The following is a 15,887-nucleotide window of genomic DNA, read 5'->3' on the forward strand; positions in this document are numbered from 1 at the left end:
GCAAAGGGAGAGAGTATTCAAAATACTAGTTTAAACAAGCCACATGTCAGTAAATGTGTAAGTTCAAAAAAAGCCTTATTAGAAATTATCTTGTTATTGGTGTTTATTTATAGCAGATCTCATAACAGTAATTAGCATATAAACATTACAGGCGGAAACCCAGTTGAAATAGAACAAAAGAATCAAAGCTCTCTTTGTTGTGTGATAAATGATTACTGTAATGTTAACTATAGTAACAAAAATTTTAAAAGTTAATAGAAACAAATAAAAAGACAATTTTCTTCTCAATTATGAAGTTCAAGGGTCAAGGGAAATACCTATCTAATGAATCACAAAAACTGAGTAGGTGTGTTCGAATAGCTATTTTTTTTTAAAGTACTTGAAAACAGTCTTTTAGGTTGGATGATGAAAATGCATTATCTTTGAAAAAACATTATTTTTGTGTGTGATAACTAGGATTTATAATCATCAACCACTGAAAATATTTAGTCTGCCCTTCCACGAAATATTTAATTAGAATTTTTTTAAATGTGTAAGAATTTTCGAAAACTCCACCTGACAACTGATCAGGCAATAGTTTTAAGTTAAATCAATGCAGACAAGATCATTAACTGAAAGCTAGTAGATACATTTGTCTTTTAAAATACAACTGACATATAAGGATCGTAATGGTGCTGTGTGGATAGATTTATCAGTTTTCAAGAGCAAAATTGGCAGCGCATCATCCCTACAATAGCTTCCATTTCTACATTTGTGAAAATGAACTGGCGTAATGGGGAGATAATTTTGATGAAGTAGAATCCTGACTGATTAGAGCTAATTTCCTAATGCATGTAGAATTATTTTTTTGTCATAAGAGCAAGCCAACCAGTTTAACTCTACATTGTAGATTAAGACTGGTTGGCTTGCTCTTCTGACATAAAAGAAGCAAATCTCATGTTAAACATACCTTGTCAAATATTTTCCACAGCTCATCTACAGATTCAGGTTTTTTTACAATCATTCTCAGTAAAATCCATTCACAAGTATGACGTATAGATGGCTGGTATTCTTGGTGTAACAAATCCCATGAAAATGTCCATAACTCTTCAAAATGGGTCTGTAATTAAACAAAATATATAAGAATGACATATCAGTTGTAGTAGAAATTCATATGTTTCTGTTTTAAATCACTGGTTCAAAATTGTTCAAAAATTTCTATCAATGTAACATTCATGTATAAATAGTTACAAAGACTGCCATATAATTATATTACAGCTGATAACAAATTTTTAAGTGGAAATGGCATTCTGCAACTCATTAAAACATTCTATATGGATACTGATTTTATTTCCTTTTTTTCACATTGTGACTTGGGCAGAGAGTGGACTCATGGGCACTCAAACCACATCTTCTTATTTCTATTCTGTTGAAATTTGATTAATTCCTAACATTTGAATTCTTAAATTAAATATATAAAGTAGCAAATGCAAATATTTCACTAACTTTTGTGCATTTGATTGGGAAATAAGTGTATTTTATTGCAATCAATGTAAAAAATACCTAAACATATTTTTTGTACCTCAACTAAAAACGATTCCAATAAAAATACAATCTGTAGCAGTCTGTGTTTCTTTCTATGTTCTAATGAATTAGTTATAGTTCCTGGTGTTATAGTTTCTAGTTGGACTGCTCTGTACTGTTTGATCAAATCCCTCAGTAAGTTTATGGCAAATTTCTGGTGTGTCTTGTTGGTAGGACAAAGACTGCAGATCAAAGATGCAAGCTCTGAACGAACCATAATATCTTTTGTTGTACTGAAAATACAGTTAAGATTGTTGAAAGAGTAAAACATCTTAATTACCAAATTTTAAATATAAAAAAAGATGTGGTATAATTGCCAATGAGACAACTCTCCATTTTTTTTGTAAAGCCTTTTTTAGTCCAAATGTTTCATTTTATAATAAAATAATCATCATGATAATCACAAAAATATTAACCATGATGCCACTGGAATATTGCTCTATTACGTTTTTTTTAGTTTTTAGACAATAGCATTATATACTATCTTCATGTCCATCTTTCTGGCTCTACCTGAACTAAGTACCAGAATGAGTTGGATCACTTGACCTTATTCCATTGAAAAAAACACAAAAACTTTATTTTCTTCAGAAAAAAAAAGTGAAAATTTGTAATAAATTAAGGAAGACATTAAAAATCAGGAAGATACTACTTTAAATTGAATGTGAAAATGTTCAACAGATGATAAATTCAATAGTTTTAAGACCTTTAGAGACTAATGAATAACTGAAGAAAAACTCAATTTTGAAAAGTAAAAATACATAATAAAAAAAAAGATGATTTTCATACATGATGTTGTGTAGTTATACTTACTAAGGTTTCAGTTCATTTACAGAGCATTGGTTACCAAGGGATTCAATGTAGGAAAACACATCATGCAACTGTCTGAAAAACAATACAAAAAATCTATTAAAATACAAATAAAAGGTATTTCCTGTGTTAATAATAGCTTCTTTGTAAATCCATTTATCTTCGATTCTCATTCAATACTTCATTACTAGGTACACATACAGACTTATTATTTTATTTGAAAGTTTGGTTGTACCTGTAGGAAACATTTTTTCAATAGGATGACATCCTAACTTTTACGTTGTTATAGAACTGTGAAATTTATCTACAATCTGGGTAAACATTGATCCTTTGAATAAACTTTTTCTAAAAGGTTTACAATTCAACACTTTAATTAAATCTTTGAATATTTTTTCTATTGGTATTAATATTGATTTTGTTATGAGTAAATCAAAATCAAACTAAATATTATTCTTATACATGTATACATATGCACATTCATGGCTCTATAATCTGTCGATACCTGTATCCTGGCATTGCACAAGGTCATATATTTTATGGCTTTACACTAAATTCATTAGATGTTGGCTGTGAACTGATTGATATTTTAGTCTTAAGACACATGATATTTTTATAAGTTGTTATTGACTTTGAACTTGCTGTCAGTAACTGTGCCTTCCACTAGTTTAACCCTGCCACATTTTGTATATATGCCTGTCCCAAATCAGGAGCCTGCAAATCAGTGGTTGTCATTTGTTGCTGTACATCATATTTGTTTTTCTTTCATTATCTTGTACATAAATCAGGCCCTTAATTTTCTAATTTGAATTGTTTTACATTTATCATGGTGGGGCCTTCATAGCTTACTTTGCGTTATGGTTCTTTCACATTGTTGAAGGCTTTAAGCTGACCTATAGTTGTTAATTTCTGTGCCATTTGGTCACTTGTGGAGAGTTGTCTCATTGGCAATCATACCACATCTTCTTATTTTTTTAAATCTAAAATGAGAATATCTGAAAAAAGAAGTGGCCTCTATTTAGTTGAATATTTTAGAAAGTGAAGAGTCAATAATCCAAATATAAGATCTTTTGTCATCCAGAATTTACTTTTGATCTCCCTTTGCAGCTGAAAATTATAGACTTAGACCTGTTTTACTATTATTAAAGTTGCATGTTTAGAAATTCATTTGTGAAGGCACTGGGTTGTTATGGTATAGTTTCAGAGCTATAAACCCTGACCCTAGAACAACATTTCTTGAAGCTTTGGTTACTATTAACTCAGTTGTAGCTTTTCCATAGAAAAAAAATTAACCTTGATGACCATAAACATTTTTCACCAAAAACATTGCTAACAGTTTCTGACATATTTAACATGGCAATTTCTACTGTGTGTTTGTTTAATATACATTGGCAAGAGGTATAGGGGGAGGGTTGTGATCTCACAAAACATTTGTCACCCCTCTGCACTTTTGTGCCTGCCCAAGTCAAGAACCTGTAGCAATTGTTAGTCTTGTTTGGTATTTTAGGTTTGATTCATTTGCATGTTTCAGAGTTTAGTGTGACATTTCGCTGAACTAGTATATATTATTGTTTAGGGACAAGCTAAAGCCGGTCTCTGGGTGTCAAATTATCTTGCTGCTTGAAGACTCATTGGACGCATTTGAGCTGTTTTCTGCTATTTGGTCAGGGTTGTTGTCTCTTTGACTATTTCTTATATTTTTATATTTCCTATTCTATCTGATATGGAAGAATCAAGGTCCCTTTAACTATAAGTTTCCATGTAAATTTTGTTTTTTTGTTTTGGTTGGAGAGTTGTCTTATTGGCACTCATACCACATCTTCTTATATCTACATATAAAATTCCTGGAACCTTTAATGGCCTTCCTTAATGATATGACACATCATGGTGCAAATATATAAACATACTCCCAAATGCTGTGGACTATTTTTGTTGATTATCTCCCTTTACCATAAGTTTAATGTGTATTGCTGTGCACAGAACAAAATCTTGTACTGACAAACATTCATAAGTTCTGAGCTAGACTTTGTATATTTGAAAATGAGAAATAAAGTTGAACTAAGTTTGTGACCATGAGTCCTTGAAGATAGAAATTACAACTTTATATGTGACACATTGTCTGGAGATGGACAATATAAATAATGATTTCCATCCATGCATTTAACAGAATCAATGTGTACATACAGAAACACACAACAGTTGGACAGACAGACATACAGATAGACACAGCCATTCCTTTTCTCACCAAACTTTTTTCTCTGTAGTACAATTGTCATATTTTTATCTGGTAATAATGAAGTAGTGATAAACAAGAATGTGTCCATAGTACACGGATGCCCAACTTGCACTATCATTTTCTATGTTCAGTGGACCGTGAACTTGGGGTAAAAACTCTAATTTTTCATTAAAATTAGAAAGATCATATCATAGAGAACATGCGTACTAAGTTTCAAATTGATGGCACTACAACTTCATCAAAAACTATCTTGACCAAATCTTTAACCTGAAGCGAACAGACAGACCAGACGAACGAACAAGCAAACAGACGCACAGACCAGAAAACATAATGCCCCTCTACTATTTTAGATGGGGCATAATACCACATAATAAAATATGTTTTCACTATACAAGAGAACAGTAGTGGTAAAATATAATAAAATATTTGATCTTAAGGGTTTTTCTTAAATGGGGACATAAACCGGGTATCTATCCAAAATGAGGACATTCACAAGAAAGATTTGATAGGCAAGTACTAATACAAATGTATGTTATATGTGTCTCATAAACAAATCATTTGGCTCAGTATTTATTGTTTTATGCATGTTTAAAAGTTTATGTGTAAATGCATGTCTATCAATTTGTGACAAACTAATCAAATAAATCATCTATATATTTTTTTATGCTAAAAAGAAATTATAAACAAAATAACTAAAAAATATAAGTTAATAACAAGATATAAAAACAACAAACAAATTCAATTACAGCCAGCTGTGATGGGATCAAATAAATTAGAAAAAGAAATTAGATTGCATAATATAAATTCAGAAATGCTACTTCCTTTATGATGTGTTAAAAAATACTATATAGAGCAAAAGGTTTCAATTTACCATAAATAATACAGATTTCAATAGTAATATAAAACATTGTTCTCATACTGTAAATAGAATCATATAAAGACGGTATCAAAATCAGTTTAGAGTCTTCGTAACAAGTCTTTTCTGGGTGTTGTTTTCTTCTTCACTTTTTTGGCATTAACATAAAACCTTTGAGTCATTTTTCCTGATGACTGACTTTGGTATGAAGTCTCTGATCCATAATCTAAACTTGTAGAATCATTTTCTGGAGTTGCATCAAATAGTCTTACCACTGGAAGTGGAGATGTGGATTTGATAGAAATGTGTTGTTTTGGAATCGGAGATGAATTTGGATAATGTCTTAATGGCACAGGAGATTTCATTCTACTGGGAATCAATGGAGAGTATTTAATTCTATGAAAAATTGGAGTACTCCCTCTTTTTGAAATGACTGGTGACGATTTCATACTACTAGATGAGCTGTGTTGAGAAAGAGGTGACAAATACTGATGAAATTCTCTTGGGTCAGGTGATCTGTCAGTAATTCTGCCAATAGATACTGGTGAAGGAGGCGACAAATATTGATGAAATTTTCTTGGGTTAGGCGATCTGTCTGTCATTCTGCCGATAGAGACTGGTGAAGGACTAGCAAAAAGTCTATCAGGAACTGGAGATGTATTGAAAAGTTTCTGAACAACATCCACACCAAATGCTAAACGTTCCATGGCTTTAGCAACAGGAGTTACTGCACCTACTATCCTGTTCTCTCTCAAGTTCCAGTATTGTTCATATTTCTGTCTTTTGTAATTTTCAATTCTTTCCTGTATCAATAACGTCTCACAAATTTGTAACCAAGTTTTACATACAAGTCTACAAGTTAACAATTCAGCATCCTCAAGAATCATGAATATTCCAATAGACACTTCCTCGGGTAAAACAGATACCAAATCTTGATTCTGGTGCCATGATTCAAGATGACTTACAATACAATACATATTCAGACTCAACTGTCCAAAAACTAGAACACAAATGACTTTTAGGTTAATGAACTTTTGATCTCTATGAGATCAATCCTTCAGGCCTACTGAGAATTAGACCAATCAAAATCTCTGTTGAGGTCTTAATCTTTTCAAAACAGCCTTTGGCTACTCTAACCAATTCTGAGAAAGGTGTGAAAAATTCCTGACCAAGAGATCAATAAATTATCACCTACTTTAGTTAAATTAGTAGGTCAATTTGTGTATATCTTTTGTGAATTCCTATTTACTAAAAAATGCACAATTATATATACTGAGCACATGTAGAAACACAACATCTATAGGTGTATTTTCTGTTTATATGTAATGAAAATCAAACCATCAGATCTTTTTTCTGAAATTTAACAATTGTTAACAGATTTTGAAAACTGGTATACTGAATTTTTAAAGCAATTTTTCAATTTTAAGATCATAAAATTCTTAAATTACACATTTCATAAAAAAAAGGAAAAAATAGATGTCAAATACTTCAACCAAAATAAAGTCTCTTGCAAAGGTTGTCAAAATGTAATGCAATATAACAATTATACTTTGATCAGAGTCATTTCATTAGGATTGATTCCTATAAGTTTTTTATTTGACCCCAAGTAGCTATATGTTTTAGTAATGCCTTTATAAGCATTGAAAAAGAAAATTGTGAAAAACTGATTTGCCAGAATGACGGATGGACAACCAGACAGACAGACACAGTGCAAACCTAAAGTCCCCTTCAACTCTGTCAGTAGAGGCATAGTCGGTATATATATATATGGAGTTATTTTCTTTCAGAACGACAGGTCATTCTTTTTCAGAAATAACCCAGACGATACCATGTTTCAATGATATATGCTCCAAGGCATAAAACAATGACCTGTGTGAGGTAATTATTTTCCTTGATAAATGTGCAATCTATGATTTACTTCAAAATTTTATTCGTCTAATAGTTTTTTGTTGCCGATTTGGAAATTTATTTTTTAAAGTTCAATCGATGATAGGTGTAAAAGAAACCGTCATTGTAGTCCCACATTTTAATTTTAGAGACAAATAACGTGAATTTTGTTAATTTATCGCTACAATAAAGAAACATTATCATATATGTCAGATGAATTTTAATGCAGACTTTCATAAAATAAATCCAGATTTAACATATTCGTGTGTAAGATTTTGAAAATCTTATTGAGTCAAACTGAATAGGTTGATTGATTTTTGGATGCTTGCTTAACATCCAGTGGCAAATATTTCATGCATGTTCAGAACGATACACACTGAATAGGAAATCATACTGTGACCTACATGTATTTATATTCGTCTTCGTGTCTTTTTTAACTTTATGTATACATTTTACTCTATCAAATGATCAACTAATAAGATAATCTTATATTCTATTGAATAACATTAACGTAACTCACGAAAAGGTCGTGTGCGAAGGGTATATAATTATATCCTGATTATCTTTTTAATAAAATGTATTGCTATTCAAAAGACAATCTTTCTGAATTTTTCATTCGATTCAAGTAAAATTGTTAAAATTAACCACTTTTCCGCGATAGTAATAACATAACAAATAGAAAAAAAACATACCCCCTCCCCCTTTTCCACAAGCTAAGTGGTACAATAAAGTACTTACAATGTGTCTTGTATTTGTCATACACCGTTATCGGATGGTAACAATACATTTTTGTCTTACTTCATGCAGTTAAAGTAATATTTTCATAGTGTATGGATAATAATTTTTAAAAGGTTTATATCAAAATTACTTAGTGAGTTTTATTTCACATTCTAAATGACCCGCAGGGCAGATTAAAACCTGAACACATTAGAAAGGAATATCCCACTTTAGTGTTGTCGGTAAAATAGGATACTATATTTTACAAATTTCTATAAAATTAATATTTTTTGGACGGTTTATAAGTCAGATAATGCGTATCGTAAGGTTTTTCTTGTCGTAGAACACACCTCAGGGTGTCAGGATTGTTCAAAGAAAGACCTCCTACCGGTCGGTCTTTCATTTGATCAATCCTGACACCCCTCGGTGTGTTCTACAACATAAAAACCTTAAAATATCCATTATCTATAACATAATGTACCGGTATCTGTTTTCTATTGGAGTTTAATATACTGTAAACCAATTAATTTTCATGAACGATTTATTTTTGCTACTTTTGGAAGTAGTAAATGAATGTGTCCATATGACATGAAATTCCCACACTTGCACTATCATTTTCTATGTTCACTGGACCAAGAAATTGGGGTTAAATCTCTAATTTGATATTAACATTAGAAAGATCATATCATAGGAAACATGTGTACTATAAATGTCATTGCATAAAATATCAATCAAATATCTAGTCAATAACTTCAAGCATAATGAAAAAAGGTATGGAAATTGATTAATTGAGTGATTTTTTCAAGTCTAAGGATCAAACTTCTTAAGAAAATCATCAGACCGGAATAATATTCAGACTTGACATGTAACTTGTCATTATTAAACTACATTCCAATTCTCAATTCAATATCTTCAACCATAACAAAAATAAGGGTGGGCAACTGATTATTTTTATGATTTTTTTTAAGTCAAAGGACCATAACTCTCAACAAAATCATCAAACCAGCACAATTTTCATACTTGATCTGCAACTTGTCTTTATAAAACTACATACTTACTATCAAATCAATATCTTCAAACATGACTAAAATAAGGGTGAAAAACTGATTATTTTGGTGAATTTTTTAAGTCCAAGGACTATAACTGCACAAAATCATCAGATCTGAACCCAAATTCTAATTTGATCTGCAACTTGTCATGACGAAAACACTTATATACCAATTATCAAATGGTAATTTTTGAAATCTCAAGAGATGTCTTTTATAAAACATAAGGATTTTCAACAGTAAACTGTTAAAAATCCTTGTCGATGAGAAACATGCGTTCTCTTGAACGCAAAAATTAAAACTAAAACTATTGTATGTTACACAGGTGAACTATGATGTAGGTGAGTACATCTCATGGATGTAATTTTTAATCACCTAGTTAATTGCGATGAGAACATGTTGTAAAAGCAAACATATGTTGGTGACCTTCTGCTGTTGTTTTATTTGGTTTTTTTTCTATGGTCGGGTTGTTGTCTCTTTGGCACATTTCCCCATTTCCATTCTCAATTTTATATAATACTAGAACACACCCGTGATATCGCGGGTCCGTGCCTGAATTAAAGTATATAACTATGCGCAAGCATTATTTTAGTATTAGTATTGTCATCTGATAAAGTCATGCCGATTATAAGATACACAGTTTTCTCTGCTTTCAAATCTTTCTGTTTGAACCCATCGAACTGGAACTTTTCAATTATTGGTAATATTAATTATTTGGAAAACAAAAGGTCCTGGAATGGAGTATTTTTTAATCAACAGCATTGTCCTATATTAGTTATAAATAAAGTTGAATTCTTTGATTCGCTGTTTTACGTCATGCCCGCTAACAAATTGAAAACTGTACCTATATGCCTTATTTTTAGTCCAGATTTTTAGTATTCGTATTGTTATCTTAGAAAGCCTTACTGATTAAAATACTACAATAGGTAACAATTCGACAATTTAGTAGTGTCAACCCTGTGATTATGACCCGTTGTAAGGAAGTACTTCTTTAGCTCAGTCGGTAGATGTGCTGCCTTGTAACACAGAGGTCCCGGGTTCGAGTCCCGGTGGAGACAAGCAATTTTGTAATGAAATTCGTGCTCTCCGGTTACATTGGCGCCCAACTAAAAAACCCACGGTAGTTAGAGAGGAATTCTAGCTAGGGTATGTTTGTGTGAGAGTCATAATGGTATGATGACTCTTGAGGTGGGGGAAGTGTGACGGGATTGCTTCCCTTAGAACATTTGGTAGATACTTAGTCAGCTGTAAGCGGTTGAGCTAAGGAAGTACTTCTTTAGCTCAGTCGGTATATGCACTGCCTTGTAACACAGAGGTCCCGAGTTCGAGTCCAGATGGAGACAAGCAATTTTGAAATGAAATTCGTGCTCTCCGGTTACATAATCATATATTGCCGCATAAATCAATGCAGGTTTGTTTTAATATTTTAATTCTTTAATTTGTTATTCTTTTTATTACATTGGCAAATAGCTTTTTTTACAGAAATTTATGTTAAAACATGTAAGGAACGATATCTTTTTGGTACGCATTCACAATTTGTTTTGATCCGCCGTTATCAACGTCTTGACAATGTCTATTGTTGTATGACGTCAGAGAGTGAAATAACCACGTTTATTTCACATGTGAAATTATCGGTTTTTATTTAACTGGGAAATCAATGTAATTCATTGCAACCAATGTAATAAAACACATTAATAATATCATTATCCAAAATATCAAATGCATATGACCTCCCTTTCATGAGACAAAATTTCATGACAATCCATCCATGAAATATTGGCTCAACATACCCAATATATACCGGGTAACCTTGGATGAAAACTCTTTAACAAGACACAATTTCAAATACAATATAAAATATTGTCTGTATATAGAAAAACTTTCTTATGAAAATTTGTTGTTCTTTGGGCATCATTTCATAGATGGGATCAAAATTTCATGATACAAAATGAAATATTGTCTTAGGGGAGAATACTTTGCTTTACAAAGCCTAAATAGTCTTGCCTGCTTAAGTTGGTACCTAACACTACAGGGAGATAACTCTATAAAATCAGCTCAACGTTTTAATTACGTTGTGTTGTTAATAGACGAGTGATATGAGAGCCAAATTTACATTTTTAATGCACCTACCTAACACACGGCTAAATTATATATCATTGGAAAGCTAAGAATGTGTACTTTCTAAATATCCCGGTCGTCAAAAGAAATTATGGTGCATTTTTTTTTAATCGAGGTCAAAGGTCATGGGTGCAATTTCAATTCACGGATACTTCTAGTAGAAAAATCGAGTCAAAACAAATGCAAAAACGAAACAATTATACAGAAATGCTGTATTACTGTTGGAAAAATATATTTCTATCATATTATTAATTAATTTTGGTTGATTTTAACGGTAACGCATGTTACGTAACGTTTTCTCTCGGAGACTTTGAAAATTAACTATTAAGTCACACAAATGTATCTGCAGTCGCCCTTGCATTATCTAAATCTTATAATACCTCCATATCATTTGATTGCACGTATTTACAAACATATATATGCAAATTTGATATAAATAATCCGAAACAAAATATTTGAAGCAAGGGGGAAATATAACATATGACGTATGACATATGACGTATTTTTGATTGTTTAAGAAAGTTCCATGATGAGCTGTACATGAAAATTGAGGAAGCGTATGGTAAGCCTGCCAACCGCTTCAAGATCAGAAAACCATAGGGCGATTTTTTTAAATGTTAAGTTTGCAGGATCATACCGCAATTTCATTTACATAAAAAAAATCAGATATGATAAGAGTACTACTTTGTAACTAACATAAGTAAAATGAGTATAGTGCTATTAGTATATTTTTGATCAACAAAATTGTGACAATTTTAATATAAAAAATCACAAGGAAAATATGATCACTCATTGTACGTCAAACTGTGTTTGATTTTACTTTAGTCGGCCGCCGTGTTTCTTGAGATATCTAATTAATCAAACAACACTTGACAAAGTAGTTTGTCTTTTTTTTTAAATTACGCTAGTGATGACATTCGGCTACTTTGGCACTAAGTATTACTTTTTTATATCTTGTTTTACCGCTTCAAATGGAGGACAATGTTATCCTAATATTGAACCTTTTATTTGGCTTTCTTATGTTTAAAAATGTCCCGTTAGCGTATAACCTAAATGATCGAAACGTCGGACCAATGGGATGTTGGACCATTTAGGTTTCGGAATATTGCGATATCGGAATATTAAAGGTTCATTTTAACTTGTAATTTCATCATTCTTATAACTTCCTTGGCATGGGCTATATCAGTACAGCAGAGGTTTTGCTCAAAGCGGACACACGATCTACTATATACAGATTGAATAAAAAATTGGGAATGGACATGAGGGATTTGTCAAAGAGACATCAACCCGTTTAAAAAGCAGGCCACGGCTGAAGACCACCAATGGGTCATCAATGCAGCAAGAAACTCCCAAACCCGGAGGCGTTCTTCAGCTGGCCCCTAAACAGAAATATACTAGTTTGAAATGATAATGGACGTCATTATACTAAGCTTCGAAATATACTCAAGAAATAAAATAAAAAATCATACAAAACTAAGAAAGGCCATAGGCTCCTGATTTGGGACAGGCGCAAAATTGCGACGGGGTTAAACATGTTTTTGGAAATCTCAACCCTCCCCCTATACCTATACCAATGCGTGAACAGACCAAATCTTGTAGAAAGTTGGATGACATCATACCGGACCGATGTTGCCTTTTAGCCAACCAAATTCATACGGAGAACTTTTATTGTTTCTGTAGTTAGGTCGACATTGTCTTGGATAAAATTTTGACCCCAAGAAGAAAAATAATGCCATGTAGAATGTGTGCCCCATTTTCAATTTTTCTAATCTCCTGAGTAGTCAAACTTGTGAATAGTTAACCAAAGGTGTGTCCATAAATATGGTGCATTTGTAATAATAAACCTAAATGAAAAAGAGTAAAAAACAAGAATGTGTCCATAGTACAGGGTTGCCCCACTCGCACTATCATTTTCCATGTTTAGTGGACCGTGAAATTGGGGTCAAAACTTTAATTTCAAATTGAAATTAGAAAGATCATATCATAGGGAACATGAGTACTAAGTTTCAAGTGGATGCGACTTCAACTTCATAAAAAAAACTACCTTGAACAAAAACTTTAACCAAAACTTTAACCTGACTTCTCACTATCATTTTCAATGTTCAGTGGACCGTGAAATTGGAGTCAAAACTTTAATGCGCCAACATCCAAAAGACAATACAGAAATGTTTTTAAAGCAGGTGGAATAATTTCAATTGAATAATCTAGTGAAATGTTTTTAGATAATGGATATTCATCTGATTGGATTACAACTTTACCCTTTATCTGCTTCCGTAAAATACTAGTAGCTGCATAAAGTGCTTGCAACCAGTTTCGCAGTCATTGCTCAGATCTTTAAGTTTTACAGACTTTATATCAAAGTCATTTTAAACGAGTAATTTTCCGTCATTACGGCATAAGCCAAATTATAGAGCTACTGTATACAATAATGGATGTACCTTGGCCTTGTTGATGCTGTACTACATGTAATTATAAATTTACCATATATTTTTAGTTTTTGTTGAAGCTGATAATATGTTGTGTAGTTTTCACGGCGGCGATCCTCGGGCAGAAATTAAGCCCGGTTAACTGATCAAATAATTAAAGTTGTTAAGCAGAACACTTCCTTGTGTACAGGCACGCCATCTGTAATCGTCAAAATGTTAGTAAAAGCTGTTTTATGTTCAGAATTAAATAGCTCTTTACTTTCTGATTTCAAATTTTGTATAGCAAATATTTAGCGATGCAAGCTCGAAAGTAAACTATAAAGATTTCATAGTGAAATTATCATGAGTTATTTTGTAAATCAGATCATTGTAGGAGATACATTGTATATGTAGTAACACTCAATAGAGCTTGAGTTTGCTCCTCAGAGGATACCTTTTGAAGTTGTGTAACTTGCTTATAGGCTTTATACATTTGCAAAATATACAAACAGACAAATCAGAATGAGTTGTAGATCTACTGCCTTCGTTGATATATGAGAAGAGACTGGTCGGTAGAATTGGTACATGTAGTACACAATCTTTGTACAGACAAAACAGAAGATGATAGGTTGTGCTTACTTTTGAAATATTTATAGCAACTCTTATGATATTTTGTATTTTCAAATGGGATGTTTTAATTTTTTTCATATTCATCGACCAGTCTTCTGTAAACTTCATCTTTTCGTTTTCCCACGGCGTCAATACAACCGTATCTTCATTTAAGTGTTTAACTACATAGTTTCTATGTAGTAAATACATGACAGACTATGCATATCTGTGTCAATCAATGGATAGTTTTTGCTTTTTAGCATAGGAATGGTTTCATTGTGAACTGGACTGTGAAAAATTGACACGACTCGGAAAATTTCTACAATTTTCCGATACGATTCCTTATTTAGAAAGGGGTGAATTCTACAGAACTCAAAAACTATGTTTTACTTTGATTTGATCTTAATTTCGGACGATTTTATATCTGTTTAAGCTACACTGAAGTTAAAGATAGAAATAGAACCGTTTAAATATGATTTATCGTACTCTAATATCACTATTAAGTACACGGAAATCGACTAATATATTCAGTAAAAAACGATAACGAAATAGAAATGGGATTCCGGAAACTATAGTGATTTTACCCAACAACATAAAATTACAGAAATTCGTGATTTTAAGAAATGTTGAGATAAAGTCTTGATCTTGAATGAAAAAACGATAACTGATGAGTAATTTGGTGTGTTCTAAAAAGGATAGAGTGCAAAAGCATTTAATAAAAAAATAATAGTAGATCCGAAAAGGTCAGGATTAAGAAAATTTTCGTACAAAATGTCAAATATTTAAAAGGAATGCAAAAGCATGCGGACTTACAGTTAAAAATAATGTTTTTCATTATTTTAAGAATCTAATTCACTCAATTATTCTATCTAAAAGAAGAGATACGACTAATTCCCTTTGCTTGAAAAACATGTCGTAATTTTATAATTTTCAACTAATTTCTGAAATAAACGTCAATTTTACAAAAACTGCACCGTACGATTTTGTGACGACCGGGCAAAAATCAAAGTTAAATCATTATTCTTTCATTTAAAAAAGAAATAAGCCGTGTGTTAGTTGGGTGCATTAAAGTCCTTAACTAGACGTCTTTTTCAAATATTACACTCGCCTATAAGGGAATATTAAGCTTCTCAATGTTCAAAACCAGTGTTTGTCAAACTGCTATATAACCAGTGTAATTTTTCTGATAAAACGGTTGGTTCAAATTTTTTGAAATTTTTTATATTTTTGTAAAAGGGTCAAAGTAAATACTTTGTCAAAGTTTTAAGAAAATTAAACGAGCCAAATTAATTTTAGTTAAAGTGTTGGGTACCACCTTAATGATAATTATCAAACTTATGTTGTAAGACACAATAAGGTACCAGTACCACAAATTTAACATTATCAGTGATTCATGAAAATGAGTCCAAGGTAAGATGAAACCTGCAAATCAAACATGTACATCTTACAAACATTCTATGAATAAAAATGTTTATATTCATAAAATACAATTTTTATGAGCATAAAAAGGATTAGAGGTTTAACAAATGCACAAAAGAGGTTTACTTGTAGCATAATTCCTTTTTAATTCTAACATGAAAAATTTCATAAACAAAAAAAAAATCCTCTGAAAAGTTTTAAAAGGGGTTTGATCTCTTAATATAAGC

General features: G+C 31.7%; 1 protein-coding gene across 2 annotated transcripts in view; it reads right to left on the reverse strand.

Moving 5' to 3' along the window:
• LOC139514274 (probable methyltransferase TARBP1) overlaps positions 1–15,887 on the reverse strand; it is a 43,292-nt gene that overhangs the window by 11,894 nt on the left and 15,511 nt on the right. For both annotated transcript variants that reach the window (XM_071303282.1, XM_071303283.1), the window contains exons 18-20: positions 2,374–2,445; positions 1,562–1,796; positions 950–1,099 (exon numbers count right to left, since the gene is read on the reverse strand). In XM_071303282.1, coding sequence (XP_071159383.1) covers positions 950–1,099; positions 1,562–1,796; positions 2,374–2,445 — 457 coding nt within the window. The remainder of the gene's footprint in view (positions 1–949; positions 1,100–1,561; positions 1,797–2,373; positions 2,446–15,887) is intronic.

The sequence above is a fragment of the Mytilus edulis genome, chromosome 3 (assembly GCF_963676685.1).
Source record: "Mytilus edulis chromosome 3, xbMytEdul2.2, whole genome shotgun sequence".
Classification (NCBI taxonomy): domain Eukaryota; kingdom Metazoa; phylum Mollusca; class Bivalvia; order Mytilida; family Mytilidae; genus Mytilus; species Mytilus edulis.